The sequence below is a fragment of the Ips typographus genome, linkage group LG11 (assembly GCF_016097725.1).
Source record: "Ips typographus isolate SLU linkage group LG11, UJ_Ityp_2.0, whole genome shotgun sequence".
Lineage (NCBI taxonomy): Eukaryota > Metazoa > Arthropoda > Insecta > Coleoptera > Curculionidae > Ips > Ips typographus.
This window is the reverse complement of record NC_138432.1, coordinates 5,545,569-5,559,634: the sequence shown is the minus strand read 5'-3', so window position 1 is coordinate 5,559,634 and position 14,066 is coordinate 5,545,569. Positions and strand designations below refer to the sequence as shown.

Sequence of the window (14,066 nt, the reverse complement as noted above, 5' to 3'; positions counted from 1 at the left end):
TCATAGGAATCAGAAAAAAGAGCAAGTAAAATAAGATTGTTTTTTTTGTTCCTATAAAATGGTTCTTAATTCTCCCTAATAAGTTTTTTAAAGATTGCTTTTATGCAACCACAAATACGACTACGTGTATAAATGGTTGCCTCCTCAATTTCGAAAATCTCTTTTGAAATGCCCAGTGTCCTGTCCTTTTGCTTACTCTTAATTTGCCTCGTTAGTTTGTTATTTCTTAATAACACTGGATTTTAAAATCAGGAAAGTTGGGTTTTGAAATAAATAAAACGATAGTTAACAACTAATATAGCGTTTTCGATTGGCATGTTTAGAGCAATTCAGTTTTGCACTTAACTTAGCCAATTAAAATCGCCATAAATTGGGAGATATATTGAAACAACTAATCACCAAAAACATTCACTCAGATCAACATGCACACCTTTTAGATCCTTCTAACAATCTCACCAATATATAGTAAATAATATCGAAAAACCTTAATATTACAGAATTGATATTACAGCACATTAATACTAAATTTCAACGTATAGTCAAGAAAAGAAATAAATATTATTTTTCATTATTATTTCAAAAATGTAGATACGCGTGTAGTCTACATAGAAGTAGGAGACCAGAAATTCATTTCCCTCAGCTCAGACGGTCTTGCTTTGAAAACCTGCGTCTTCAGTTTAGCGTTATTACTGCTAACGTCATCGATGCTAGCAGATGATTTGGCCCTGTCCAGTTCTTCTTTCTGTTCTTCCCCAATGAATCCCATTGATTGAGAGATCTCTCTTTTCGCCAGCAAACTCGATAGAATCCATCCCTTTGATTTGTCTCCCTCAGCGTACGGACTGGTAAAGTACTTGTTCATCCTTCTTCGACTTTTCGGTGAGGACAACGGTGAAGCGGGCAACGATCTACTTCCTCGTCTTCTGTAAGGGTCAAATTTGGCCAGCAACTGTTCGCACTCGTCCGCCGGCTCTGGGGTGTTTTCAGGCAACGGTTTTCCGGACACTATTTGATTGGCCACGCGCAGAATGTTGCTACCCACTTGGGACGCCTCGCTTTTGAAACCGTCGTCCGTACCTTTCGGACGAGGTTTGACGAATTTGGCAGATGACGGAAAATCGACTTTGACTGGTGGTTCTGATGACGCTTTCACCATTTTTGTCTCTGTCGTTTGGCTGGTGTTCGTGCTTTTTGGCGTATGCCGGTAATAGTGCATAAAACTATCATCCAACTCGGTAGGAGAGAATGTGCTTTGGTCTAGGTCAAATCTGTAATAAAAAAATAGTCTGGTTAGCTTACATAGTAACTGGACAATGATTATAGAAACATTTTTTAATAATTGTAGAAGCATGGCTTAACATACCAAATGGCTAAGAAAACGCTAAAATATGGGAAATTTCAGATCAAGATTCATTTCAGATTCAATTCAAGTTCAAGAGTTTATGATAATTCCAAAATAACCAATTTACTTCTCAATCTGAATTCACTGTAAAAGTTCGTTTTTTCTACTTATAACAATCTGGCGGATCCACATGTTTTATTTTGTAGTGTTTTTTCCGGTTATTGGATAAGAAATTTAATGAGGGTTTCAAAAATGTGCCTAAAACAGTCATTATCTTAATCCAAGTGGTGTTTTGGTGTTCGTGGAGGCGATTTTGTCTCTGTCGATTCAAACTGTGTTTTTGGCAGTTGAAACTTTGAAATCACTTTTCTCCCTGACTGTTCAAAAATTTTACTGTTTTTTTAGGTTATTGAATAAGAAATTTAAAGAGGAATCCAAAAATGTGCTTAAGATAGTCATTTCCTCACTCAAAGTGGTTTTTACAGGCGATTTTGTATGTGACTGTCCTATCACAGTTAAAACTTTGACACCGCTTTTCTCCCTTGGGTCACATGACTGACTAGCTAAATTATCCTCTAAAACCACGTGATAAAATCGATAATTAAAATTTTTCGCAATAATTAAAAAAACACCCTAGCATAATAATGTAAAATAAAATTTGTTTTCCTTATGCAATTGTTTATTTTTTGACCGAGTATTCTACCGCCATTAAATATTTTGACTTGACAACACTGCACCCAGTATTACTGCTTTTTGGGAGGATCAACCTAATGAAAAATGTCAATACATCAAGATCACCGTTTTTCAAATTTTCTTTGGGTATTGAGAGGCTTTCTTCTGTATTTTATTAAGTAAACATGATAATTTACATGACCTGAAGACAAGGATACAATAAACTGACTTAGGGGGGCATTGCGACATGGAAAGCGATAGCATTGGTTAATATTGACCCTGATGTGCACGCTATTTGTCAACCAAATTAAATGTTTTTTGAATTGATTACAAGTACAGACTTAGAACAGCCAAAACACGCTTTTTTTAGTCTTTTAAATGATAAACAAAATTATCAGCACAATTCGGTCATTTAGACATCACGTGAATAATTTACAGTCTTGGGCAACAACTTCATTCTAAAAGAGATTAGTAAGTGATAATGCGTAATTAGGTGGTTCTAGAACTTTAAATTACAACCTAAGAATAGTTGGCCTAATTAGAATAACCTCCGGTATGTAACACAAATAAATTGGGAAGTTATACAACTAGGCTATAATGCCTAATATTCACCAGAAGATTTTAGGAAAATAGCGGTTAAAACTCACTTACTTAGTGACACAGAATTTCAGACTAACAGCTTGAACACTTTCAAGGAAATAAAACGGTTGGACAAACTGAGAGAACAATAAAATGAACATAAAGAAGCCACCAGAACAGCTGAACTAAAAAATAGAATTGGCAAGAAAGCTCAAATTTGCCAACCCACTTTTAGCAAAACTGCAATTCAACCGGTCTGGTACGATATCAAATGTTGCATTTAATTAATAATTTTACATTGAAGAATCTACAAAAATACAAAAACAACACAATAATAGATAATAAAAAAGCATATACCTAGTGGTCACAGTGGAGTAATGAGAAAACCAAACCATGGCAACACTGTAAAACGCTGAAGAAAAATCCAACAAAAACGATTCAACAAATGAATGTTCTTTATTAACAATTATTATTGAACAAACTGTAGAATATTCGCGGTTAAGCAACACAATTCCCGGTACGCGTTTCTAAATTGTACTAAAGCACAGTCTGAAAGCGTTTCATCATTCACAGTCAGATGAGGTCGTGACGTCACAGCTTAGGTGCTGACGACTACGGGCGTTCTGATTGGCTGCGAAACACAGGCACGTTCCCAGTCTGTGTTTTGGTACGACACAGCTGCGTTTCATCTTTGTTTTTGAATATATTTTCCAATATAAAGTCACTAACAATGTGTTTTACTTGAAATGTGCCAAATATAGAAAATTTCAGTTGGTGTGTGCCAAATAAGTGAGTTTTTTTCAAGGCGCAGAAAATGTATTATTAACTTATACAGGGTGTGTTGAAAAGTCTAGTCTAGTCAATTGAAAGTTGCTACCAGACGCCATTGTTGTTTTACTCTCAAACTTCATTTTAACGCTTAAAAATTAGTATATCAAGGAGTTTATGAACATTTTAGAATAATTTGGAGTCTCTTGAGCTTTTTGCAAATTTGAGACTAATTTCAGGTTACGTTTTGAAATTCTAAGTTGATTTAGTTCCTAGAAACTGCAGGCAAAAGCCATTCAGAACCCAAAAACCTCCTAATTATGCCTGGTTTTGGAAACAAGACACAATAGCTTTGGTTGGGTTCTTAGACGTTCCATCAACAAACCCAATCACTTTTGGTACCAAGCCAGGTACTAGTTTGGTTTAGACTTTTATTACTTAACCTGACATTTTAACTAGCTATTAATAACAGTGATTTCAGTACCAAATTATATAATTGCTAAAAAGAGTGTTATTTTTCATAGGTAACTGGTTACACAGTAAAATTTATTTTGCCACCTGTTGTAATTACAAAGTTTTGTTAATATTAGAATTATTTAATTAATATACATCAAGGTGTCCAATGGACAAATGTTGGTTTAAAGAAAACTGTTCCATAATACCAGAAAATCAAATTTGTAAGTAAGGTAATTTCAATACAAAATCACTATAAAAATGCTTAAAATGAACATCTTTCTTCTTAAGAGCTTTAATATATTAGGCCTAAAAATTTGAGTCAAAATTTCGTGCACTTTCCAAAAAATCGTTCATAACTCACTTATTTGAAACATTCTGTAAAGACACACCATATAACAAAAGAAAGCTAATGAATGGGGCTATCACGTGACCTTGAGCAGGCAGGTCTAAGTTGCCGCGTTTGGCCGCTAGAGGTCGTCAAAATTAACTCTAGTTTGTCTTGAATATCCAAGGAACGTCTTGAGTCAAAGGTTTCAAATTTTTACCAGCAAAAACAAAGTTTTTTAAATCACCAGGAAAAACGCTAAACTAATCTAAGACATAAGTGAATTTCAATATGACGTCACAGTTAATGTCGTCACTGCCACTTCATCTGGGACAGAGATTATATTTACACCGTTTATAACGATAATCAAGCCAAACAAGTTTTGACGTCACACTTTTGCAATGAAAACGACAACGCTGGCTGCTAATGGGAGTTATTGTAGGTGTGCAATATACTGGGAAGGCTACGTCATTTGTTTTTTTTGCGCGTGTATTTGTTGTGCAATCAGTAACTAATCCAAGCTGGAGTATTTGAATATGGCAAAGTTTCAAAATAATCTAATACCATTAATTTATACAACAAACTAAAAATTAGAACAAACCTTCCCACAAGTTAAGAAAATATTTACTCTCATTAAATCAATGTGGAAGAATCCAAAAGTCAGGATGAGTGTAAACATGTTATCAAACTCTTGGCCTAGTTTCTTTAAATTTTAAAAATGGATAAGAAGAAAAATTAGTAACAAATAACACTAATTTCAAAGGCACGCTTGTAAATAGAACTATTGCCTAGGAACAGTTTAATGCAGTCATGCAATAAAGTGCTGATAATTCCCTAACTGCGTGGACCATAAATAAATTGCAAAAACACCTCAAATAATTTAAACTTTTTAAAGTTACATCCAGTGCCGTAGGAACTTGGCAACAAAAGATAACCTTGAGATATGCAAAAGAACTTGTGACCTTTCTCATCCTATTCAAAACAGTACAGTAACAGACAGCCTGGAAACTGAAAGGTTATCATCTGTTCTATCCTGCGACTTATAAAGCAGCAAAGCAATAGGTTACACAAGGCAGTGAAAGAGATTTAGGATTTGCACAACAAAATGTCAAGGGTGACTTCAGTGAATTCCTAACAATTTAGAGATTGGACTGGAATAACAAATTTGGACTTTTAAATTTCCTCTTTTCTCCGCCAATGAAAACACGAGGAGACGTAAATCACCGACTTGGCAACGGATCATACATTAAACATAAATAACAAGAGGGTCAAGCATCACATGTCTGAGACTTCCTTATGCTGAAACACTATCTAGAACCTAGTCCTTTGTTGAGAATATCTGACAAAGATTTGTGAGCTGTGTTAAACAGGACACTATTCTTAAAATAAACTCACCAAAATGGAAAGAATAAGCACTGTAAATGCCAAAATTTCCGCGAATCGTATAGCAGATTGAACTGGATACTAACAGAAATACGCAAAAAGCACGACTTGGTTCAGATAGGTCAATGGCACACTTGCAATTTCAGAACACCTGGCGCAAATTTTCCAAATATTGCCTGAATACAAGGCAATATTGACATCAATGGTTGTGTTAAAATGAGACTGCTAATCTCATACTAAACATTAGCATTTTATTAAAAGCTTAAACTTGTCATGACGTCAGGGAGAAAACAAACTGACTATTTTTTTTATGTATTTGTACTGTCTGTTATTTGAATGTACTGTCTGACAAAAATTAGATGTAGATAGAGAAACAATAAACCAAGCCATATATTTACAAACTGGTAGATAAGTAGAACAAATTTTTAGCATATCAAATGTAATGTTAAGTGCTGCCTTATTATTTGTTATTATAAATTAAATTGAATATCTCCTTTAATAAAATTGATTTAGTCAATTTTGAACGTTTAAACTACATTTTCCACGTCACGTGACTGTTTTTGACAGGTGTTAACTGAACTTTACACTATTGCAAGCCTGCAATTGCATTATCATCTTCACGTGACGAGTATTTTACAATTTGAGCTTTTACAACTGTCTAAATTTCATTTAGCAAATTTTCATAGCTTAATCTCAAAAATTACATTATCAACGTCAATTTCAACTTTTGCAACTGTCTAAATTTCATTTACCAAGTTTTCAGCGTTTTAACTACATTTTCAACGTCACTTGACTGTTTTTGACAGGTATCAACTGTCCTCTGCTCCCTACACAGTGTTGCAAACCCAAAAATTAGATTCTCTTACAATTTTAACTTTTGCAATTATCTAAATTTTTTCTGTTAAGTTTTCAACGTTACAACTACATTTTCAAAGTCATGTGTCCTTTTTCGACAAATGTCAACTCGCCTTTACACTGTTGCGTTCAAAATTGCATTATCTAAGTCACGTGTCCTGTCTCTTACAATTTCAACTTTTACAACTACTGTCTAATATTGATTTAGCAAATTTTTGTAATTTAAACTATTTTTTATAATCACGTGACAGATTTTGCTAGGTGTTAACTGGTCTTTACGGTGCTACACGCTCAAAATTGCATTATCAACGTCACGTGACGTGTATTTTACAATTTCAGCTTTTACAACTGTCTAAATTTCATTTAGTACATTTTCTTAGTTTAAACTGCTTTTTATAATAAGGGGACTAATTTTGACAGGTGTCAACTAACCTTTACAGTGTTGCAAGCTCAAGGATTGCAAGTGACGTTTTCAACGTTTCACAGCGGATTTCTTATGAAAAAAAAAAAACAGTTTTTAAGAAGCTAGCTTTTTAAAAGAGCTATTGTAGAATAAATTAATAACATATAGGGTGTTCCTGTTTCATAAGAAAAGAAGTGATTTACGTCAAGAACTTCGAAATTATGATAAATTTCCAAAAATGATCTGTATATCCAAAACAAATGACGACAGCTCAATTCTGATTGGACCAACAGACTAACCTCAAAAATCGAGCTCGCAAAACCTATCTTACTTTTTTTTTTTCTATCAATTACCGTTTGTTCTGTACCCCGTAAAACCAAGAAAAAGTGTCCACTCTGTACAAAACCCATATTTAAACTCTAAAAAACTATTACAGCTGGAACAAAGCAGTTTTACTTAAAAACCGTGTCACATTGTTTTGCAGTATAAATTAAGCTTTATTTCCATTTTAAATTGATACTTTAATCTTGTTAAGAAGCAGTATTGAACTGTTGCCAACTGGTTTAAACCAGTTTACAAAATGTATGGGTGGATTTGAAACAAATTACCTCTTCAATAAGCTTTATATTGTTTTACAAGGCCAGGAGACAATTAAATATTCACAAATTGGCAACAGTACTGAAATTCCCTAACAAAAATTGCTGGAACTCAAATGACTATTTTTTAATATTTGGCACAGTTGCTATTGTTGAAGGTCACTTTCCGTTCATTACATTATTTTTTTCCCAGAAAAAATTGCAACTTCATCACTTTAATCGCAGTTGAGGAGTGTCACGCAAGTGACGTTTAATGTTTGTGATTCATTGCAAGGTGCTAATTATAATCAGAAATACTCTGTAGCCAAGCAAATGCAATAACAAAGATAGCGATTTCAATATCTAATAACAGGAAAATTCTCACACTGACAATTTATGTATGTAGCTAGCAGAACAAGACAGGAAAATTGATTTTTGAAAATTATTAGAATATTAATTTCTTCAACTAATGATTTATGATTTTCTCGCTGTCACACCTAACCTTTATTAGGATATTCAATTACAGGATGGAACAAACTTACCGATCATTCAATCTGCTCTTCATCCACTTGGGAAATGACATGCCAGCAGACAAAGACCTGTCTTCTTGAGTTGCCATATTCACTGAACCACTATAGCAAAATTCTCAAAGAGTGTTGAGTAGAGGAAAATTTACAAACTACAGTTATTTGCAATAACCTACAGAATCTAAATGAAATGCCTTAAAATCAAAATTGCTTATTTCGACTTGAATATCTGTTAGACTAAGTATTTATAGTGATGTAACTGGAAGAAACCACAAGACTCTCATGAGTAAGCTTTGGTCATTGAGTGAATCTGAAACAAAGAATGTGTAATTGAGGGCAGGGTTAACAAATTGAGGGCAAAAATTATGTTTTCAATTAATTTACTTCTGCAAAAACGCATTGCACCGTTTGATAAGATTGTAAATATTTATAAAACACTAGTTTTTACACATGACAACTACAAACAAGCCTATAACTAAAGTGATACCAGAAAAATACTTCTTTGTCTTAACAAGCCATTTGGGCTGGGACAATTTAACTGTTTTAAACGTCAAAGAACGATTTTCTCCAGTAAAAAATCAGTGTTGTACTTACATTAGAACTCATACTGATCGAAAAACAACTTGATAACATTGGACCCATCCTATTTATGCACATAACTTTAAAAAGTAGTTGGATTTTGATCTGTTTTCTTTTGATTGGAAGGAAGGAAAATGGCGTCACCTCTTGTACAAAAGGAAATGGCTGATGACGGTTGTCTGATTAAATGGCAGATGACATTCGCCATATATTTTATTTGATTTAACTCATTTTTGAAGCCCTTAACTTTAATATTATCAATAACATAACATGCACATTTAAATTAAATTTTGTAATCTGAGCGTCTCAAGCGACTGGACGCTTGCCATCATCAATTATCAATAATTAATAAAGTTTACTACTTGTTATTGTACTGTGTAATATAGCCTTACATTACTAGGTGGCGCTGGAGTGGTCAGATGATTGATTTTTAGCAGAGAAAAGTGCAAATTCTATCCAATTTTTCCTAATTTTGGAAGCAAATGGTTTAAACCTCTTCTTCAAAATATAGGGATTTGCCAGCATTGCAAAAAAAACCACCTCAGTTTACGAAAAAAAGCGCGAAATTGCAGTCTAATTTTGATTTAGTTTGAAACAGTAAGATTTTGCTAGTTTGGCAGTTTTAGAGTGAATCAACTTGTAGTCTTGAAATTTTTTTTACCTCAACACATCTCTTAGCAATTGAAGTTTTTAAACAAAATGACGACGGCACCTCAAAAATTAATTTTCTATCTTCTGAAGAAATATAAATTTTGATAACAATTTTTTCAGCCCCAAATTGAGAAACATCTTAAAAGTATTAGGTAAATATAGTTTAAATTGTTTTATTATTTATCTCCTTTATTTTTGGGATTTCAGTCACTGTAAAAATCTCAAAATATTTGTTTTAAACTGCTCTTTCACCTCGTGACAACCGAAACACGAAGGAACATAAACAAGATGTCCCAAAAACACAAGACAAAACAAAATTTTGAAAGCTTTGTATCTCCGCCATTTTTGTGGTTTCAGCGACTGTAAAATGCTCAAAATGTTCAGCTTAAAATGCTCTTTTATCTCCTGCTCAGCAGCACGATTTAACATACACAGGGTGTTCAAAAAACAGTTAAAATTGAAACCAACCCTCTGTCAGTTCTGAGCATATTAAACCGGTTCTTTGTGCATGTAAACCTAGTCCACCGCGAGCAGAAAGTCATTCTGTATATTTTTGGTCCCTTGCAAAATTTCTGTAATTCCCACCGTTTACGAGATATTCGACTTTCTTGATTTTTTTTTTAATTGCGTTAAAATTTTGAAATTTTCGTATTTTGGCCATTTTTTAGGTTTCAGCAACTGTAAAAAGCTCAAAACGTTTATTTTGAATTGCTCTTTCACCTCGTACTAACCGCAACACGATTTAACATATACAGGGTGTTCAAAAACAGTTAAAGTTGAAACCAACTCTCTGTCAGTTGTTTGTCAAAAGGCTCAAAACGTTTATCTTAAAATGCTCTCTCACCTCGTGCTAACACGTAACATATACAGGGTGTTCAAAAAACAAAAAGAAAAACAGCTGCCAATTGTGACCGCGTTTACCCGGTTCTAATAAATGAGCGCAATGTTTCTGTCTAAATAGCAAATAAAGCGAAAAAAAAATGCAACAATCATAAAGCTTTACTCCTCTATTTAACATAACACATGCATCAACAAAATAAATAAAGTTTACTAACCTAATATTAACTAAAATCTGCTGGCTATGCCACCTCCACGACTATCAGAGTGAGAGGTTAATTCATCTTTGGTTTTTTCCACCACGTTACTGCTGTAGTACGGTTCTGGCATCAAAATCGGCTGGTTGTGGATTTTTTGCAAATATTCCAGTAACCCCACTTGGAATTTGGGTAAATGGAATGCTACAAGTTAATACTTTAGCATAGAGTTATAGTTTCTGGTGCAAAAACTTCCACCTTCTACTGCTATAGTAGAATTGTCCAGAAGATAAAACCTGGGAGCTTCCACACCTTCGGGAGCATTTTTATTCCCTACAATCAAGTTGGTGATCAATTGAGTGGTCTGTGCTATTCCGTTTGAGCCTAAAGCTATTCTTCTACCTAAAGAAGACCGAGTAAAGAAAAATAAATCTGCAATATTCGACTTAGTACCACAAATCAAGTTGCTGTCCGTTAAAATTACAGGAAGACGACTGCACAGTTTATTTCGTATTTTTACATCCAGAACATATCCATGCAAAGTAAGTTCTCCAGACCCGAACAAAGCGTACATTCCCCTAAAAATTAAATTGAAAACCCAATTCTTCCTGAATGGAGAACATAATTACGTCACTAAAGACACGTAGTTGTCATTTAAATCCATCACAGCCACGTTAGTGGAGGTGCCCTCGTGAAATTTCGAGCTAACATTGAATTCTTCATACACTTTCATTGTGGTTGAAATCACTTTTTCTATAGTTGTCAAGCTTACTTCAGTAAAGTTGTATTCTTCAATCTCCCTAAAATGTTTTAAAATAAACTCCAGTTTGATTAGTGTTGTTAAAAGAACCTTAAATTAACCAAGAAAATTGGTCCTATGGAGTCTAAACTAGGCACAAAAACGTCATGGTTGTGAAATGTGGATTTGACTGCTTGCGATTTCACTGGTTCATTAGAGCTGTCTATGTAGCTGTACAATTCTGTATAGAGTTGTAAAAATACTACATTCAGGTCGTAAGTTAGTGTCAAATATCACCTTTTTCTGTAATATTTGCAATAGTGGATAAAGTGCTGCCTAAAATGTTTAGTTGCAGTAACTGTCCAGGTTCCAGTCTACCATACAAATCTTGAGCATTAGCACGGTTTACTGCTTGAGCCAACATTTTGGAAACTACGTAACCTTTTCTTGAAACAATCAAAATATACCAAAACTTAAGTAAATCATAATTTTACTACCTGGCTAACTTGACTGAAGGTTCTACCAAACGTTTCCAAGGTAAAGACGCGTAAAGTTTGTGAACGTACGCAAGTCCCAGCACTAATCTAGGCATTTTATCGGATTTAATGCTGCTGGAACTGAAATCTACCACATCAGGAAGAGCCCGGGTGCGATGGTTGTAAATTAGAACTTGACCATCCCTAAACTCAACGTTTTACACTTAGTACTACAAAGTTGACTGAATTTCTTACGCGTCAAGACCAGTTAAATGTGGAGTGACCACAGCCAAGCAGAAAGTACTGGCAATAGCAGCGTCCACAGCATTACCTCCTTCTTTTAAAATTTGAGTCCCAATACTGGAACATTCCAAACTATCCGTAGCTACACTCCCATGAGGAACCACCTAAATAATTCTCGTCACTTAAATTAGTACACTCTGTATAAATGTGAGACAACCTGGTAGTCTCCATAATAAATTTGAATTAGCAAGGCGATGGTAATGATAACAGTCAACGTGCTAAAGGCTACGTTAACAAACTTGGAACCACTCAGACATTCCTCGTGGCAATGGTACCATTTGGAGGTTTTGGTTCCAGTTTTTAATGGAATGTCTTCCCTTATAGTGTCCTGCACTAAAATAATTCAAATTGTTGCAAGCTTTCTAATTTTGGATAACTAAAATACCTAGACAAAAAGCATTCAAATTAAGCCAACACCTTTTGAGAAACTAAAACCACCATGTTATTGCGCATATGACTTTGTGAGAAATATGGAAGCAAATTGTGTATTACATTTTGTTTTAGTCTGTTCAGCTACTGTTGCACACTTTCTGACTGTTGCGTCACAATCACCAGCAAACAACGTATGTGGGTGATTAAATGTGATTAATTGTCAAAATGATTAGAGTTAGAGAACCTAAAACAGTTCTGGAAAAGTTTAAGACAGTTATAAAGAGCTCTAGAACTTTTCAGAATCATTTAGAGGTTTTTAGTTTTTAGCACACTCAAACTGGTCCTAGAGGACTCTGGCAAACTTAAAACAGTTCAGGGAAGGTTTAAGACACTTAGGGTCATATTAATAATCATTCCTTAAAGGTTAATACTTGTTATTATTACTCCTTGCGGCTACCTTAAGTTTCAAGGAATCATTATTCATCTGACTCTAAGATGCCTGGCATTTTTTAAAAGGTTCACAATAGCATTTAGAGGTCTATAGATCTTTCAAAATGGTCCTAGAAGCCTCTGGCAATTTAAAACAATTCTGGTAAAGTTTAATACATTTGTCTTTGCCTTTGACACTTTTTAGAAGGCCCTCATTAGCATTTAGAGGTCTATGGACCTTTCAAAATGGTCCCAATAGCCTCTGGCAACTTAAAACAGTTTTGGGAAAGCTCTGGGATTTTTCAGAAAATTCTCAGTAGCATTTAGAGGTCTTTCGCACACTCAAAACGGTCCTCTGACAATTTAAAACAACTCTGGAACGGTTTAAGACAATGGTAGAAGCTTCTAGCATTTTTTTGAACGTACTTTCAAAATGACCCTAGAGATTTTTGGAAATTTCAATCAATGTTTATATGCCGTTGGAAAACCCATTTTGCTAGTTAGTTATCTAAAACTTTTACCTTTATTTACACCGTTTAGGCTTAGACTCTGTACATTGGATTTTTAAATGCTTCAAGCATCTGAGACCATCTTGCGTGACATCGGCAGCAAACAAAAAGAGCGTTATTAAGCAAAAACGAGATAAGAGATGTGAGGCAATAGTCAGCTTGTCGTTTTAGTTTAAATTTCATTATAAATTCATTTTGACCTCATCACTTTTCATTATATCTTAGTTCTACTAAACAAAATTAAATTTACAAATTTTAAAAACTTGTTTGCCCTGAAGGGTATCAATTTGAATTGTACTCCAAAATGTTTGGTTTTTTGATTGAACCTGAAGGTCTGAAAAAGAGCTCAATTTGATCCAACGGAAAGAAGACAATGTTTTTTAAATGTAAATTCCACATTCTTTGAAACATTATTAGATAGGGTGATTGTAAAGCTAAACTTCACCCATATTAATCCCAATGCAAAAGCAATTTTATATAAGACTGTTAAAAGCAAAACAATCATTTTAAAAAACTTTAAAACTTGCAGTTGATGCAATTAAAAAAACTAATAAGGATGCTTTATGTAAATTACTTGAAAATGTATGTTCGCAATGACATTATTGTATCATTCCCAAATAAGACCAGGTTACACACTTAAGTTAGTAGGCATGCAATAAATTATATTCGCATACAGCAAAAACAATAGAACACCTACACACCCAAAAACCTAATACACCATAAAGACGTATGAATAGATTTACCTTCAGATGGGCTGTCCGTAGACTCTGTCATTTTGTCAAATACCAACCACAAACCACCCTATTAAATATAACCCTTTTTATGCGCAATATTTTACTTGACCATAGCGTAAAATGGTCGGTTTAAGATTCATAAGTTGCCAGATCGCTTACAGACGGAACCGTAAGGTTAACAGTAACTTTCACAAGTAGGCAAGCTACCGACTGAATGCTTTTTGATGATTCAAGACAATGTTCTGGGCCGCGGAAACGGGTTGAGTTCATTGGTGTAGGTGAACTAGTAGTTTTGCTATACTCTTATTATTTAATGTCTAAGTTTACTGTAAAATTCACACACATTGATGTTTAT

The 14,066-nt window shown here is 34.2% G+C and overlaps 2 protein-coding genes across 4 annotated transcripts; both read right to left on the bottom strand.

Moving 5' to 3' along the window:
* Positions 1-285: 285 nt before the first annotated feature.
* LOC145736011 (uncharacterized) lies at positions 286-5,557 on the bottom strand. Of its 3 annotated transcripts, none has more exons than XM_081990222.1 (2): positions 5,538-5,557; positions 286-1,268 (listed from the first exon to the last, which is right to left on the bottom strand). In XM_081990222.1, the coding sequence occupies exon 2, from the start codon at positions 1,214-1,216 to the stop codon at positions 602-604; it is 615 nt and encodes a 204-aa protein (XP_081846348.1). In that variant the 5' UTR covers positions 1,217-1,268; positions 5,538-5,557; the 3' UTR covers positions 286-601. The 3 variants fall into 3 exon arrangements, with proteins under 3 accessions (XP_081846348.1, XP_081846347.1, XP_081846346.1); XM_081990221.1 differs by lacking the exon at positions 5,538-5,557 and adding an exon at positions 2,951-3,152; XM_081990220.1 differs by lacking the exon at positions 5,538-5,557 and adding an exon at positions 2,666-2,769.
* A 2,440-nt stretch (positions 5,558-7,997) lies between these two features.
* Positions 7,998-13,966, bottom strand: LOC145736003 (glutathione hydrolase 7-like). The gene is made up of 11 exons (XM_081990209.1): positions 13,721-13,966; positions 11,825-12,000; positions 11,620-11,771; positions 11,386-11,568; positions 11,186-11,334; positions 11,000-11,129; positions 10,779-10,949; positions 10,603-10,727; positions 10,408-10,551; positions 10,171-10,353; positions 7,998-8,195 (listed from the first exon to the last, which is right to left on the bottom strand). Exons 1-10 carry the CDS (start codon positions 13,749-13,751, stop codon positions 10,181-10,183), a joined length of 1,434 nt encoding a protein of 477 aa, XP_081846335.1. The 5' UTR covers positions 13,752-13,966; the 3' UTR covers positions 7,998-8,195; positions 10,171-10,180.
* Between the last annotated feature and the right edge of the window lie 100 nt (positions 13,967-14,066).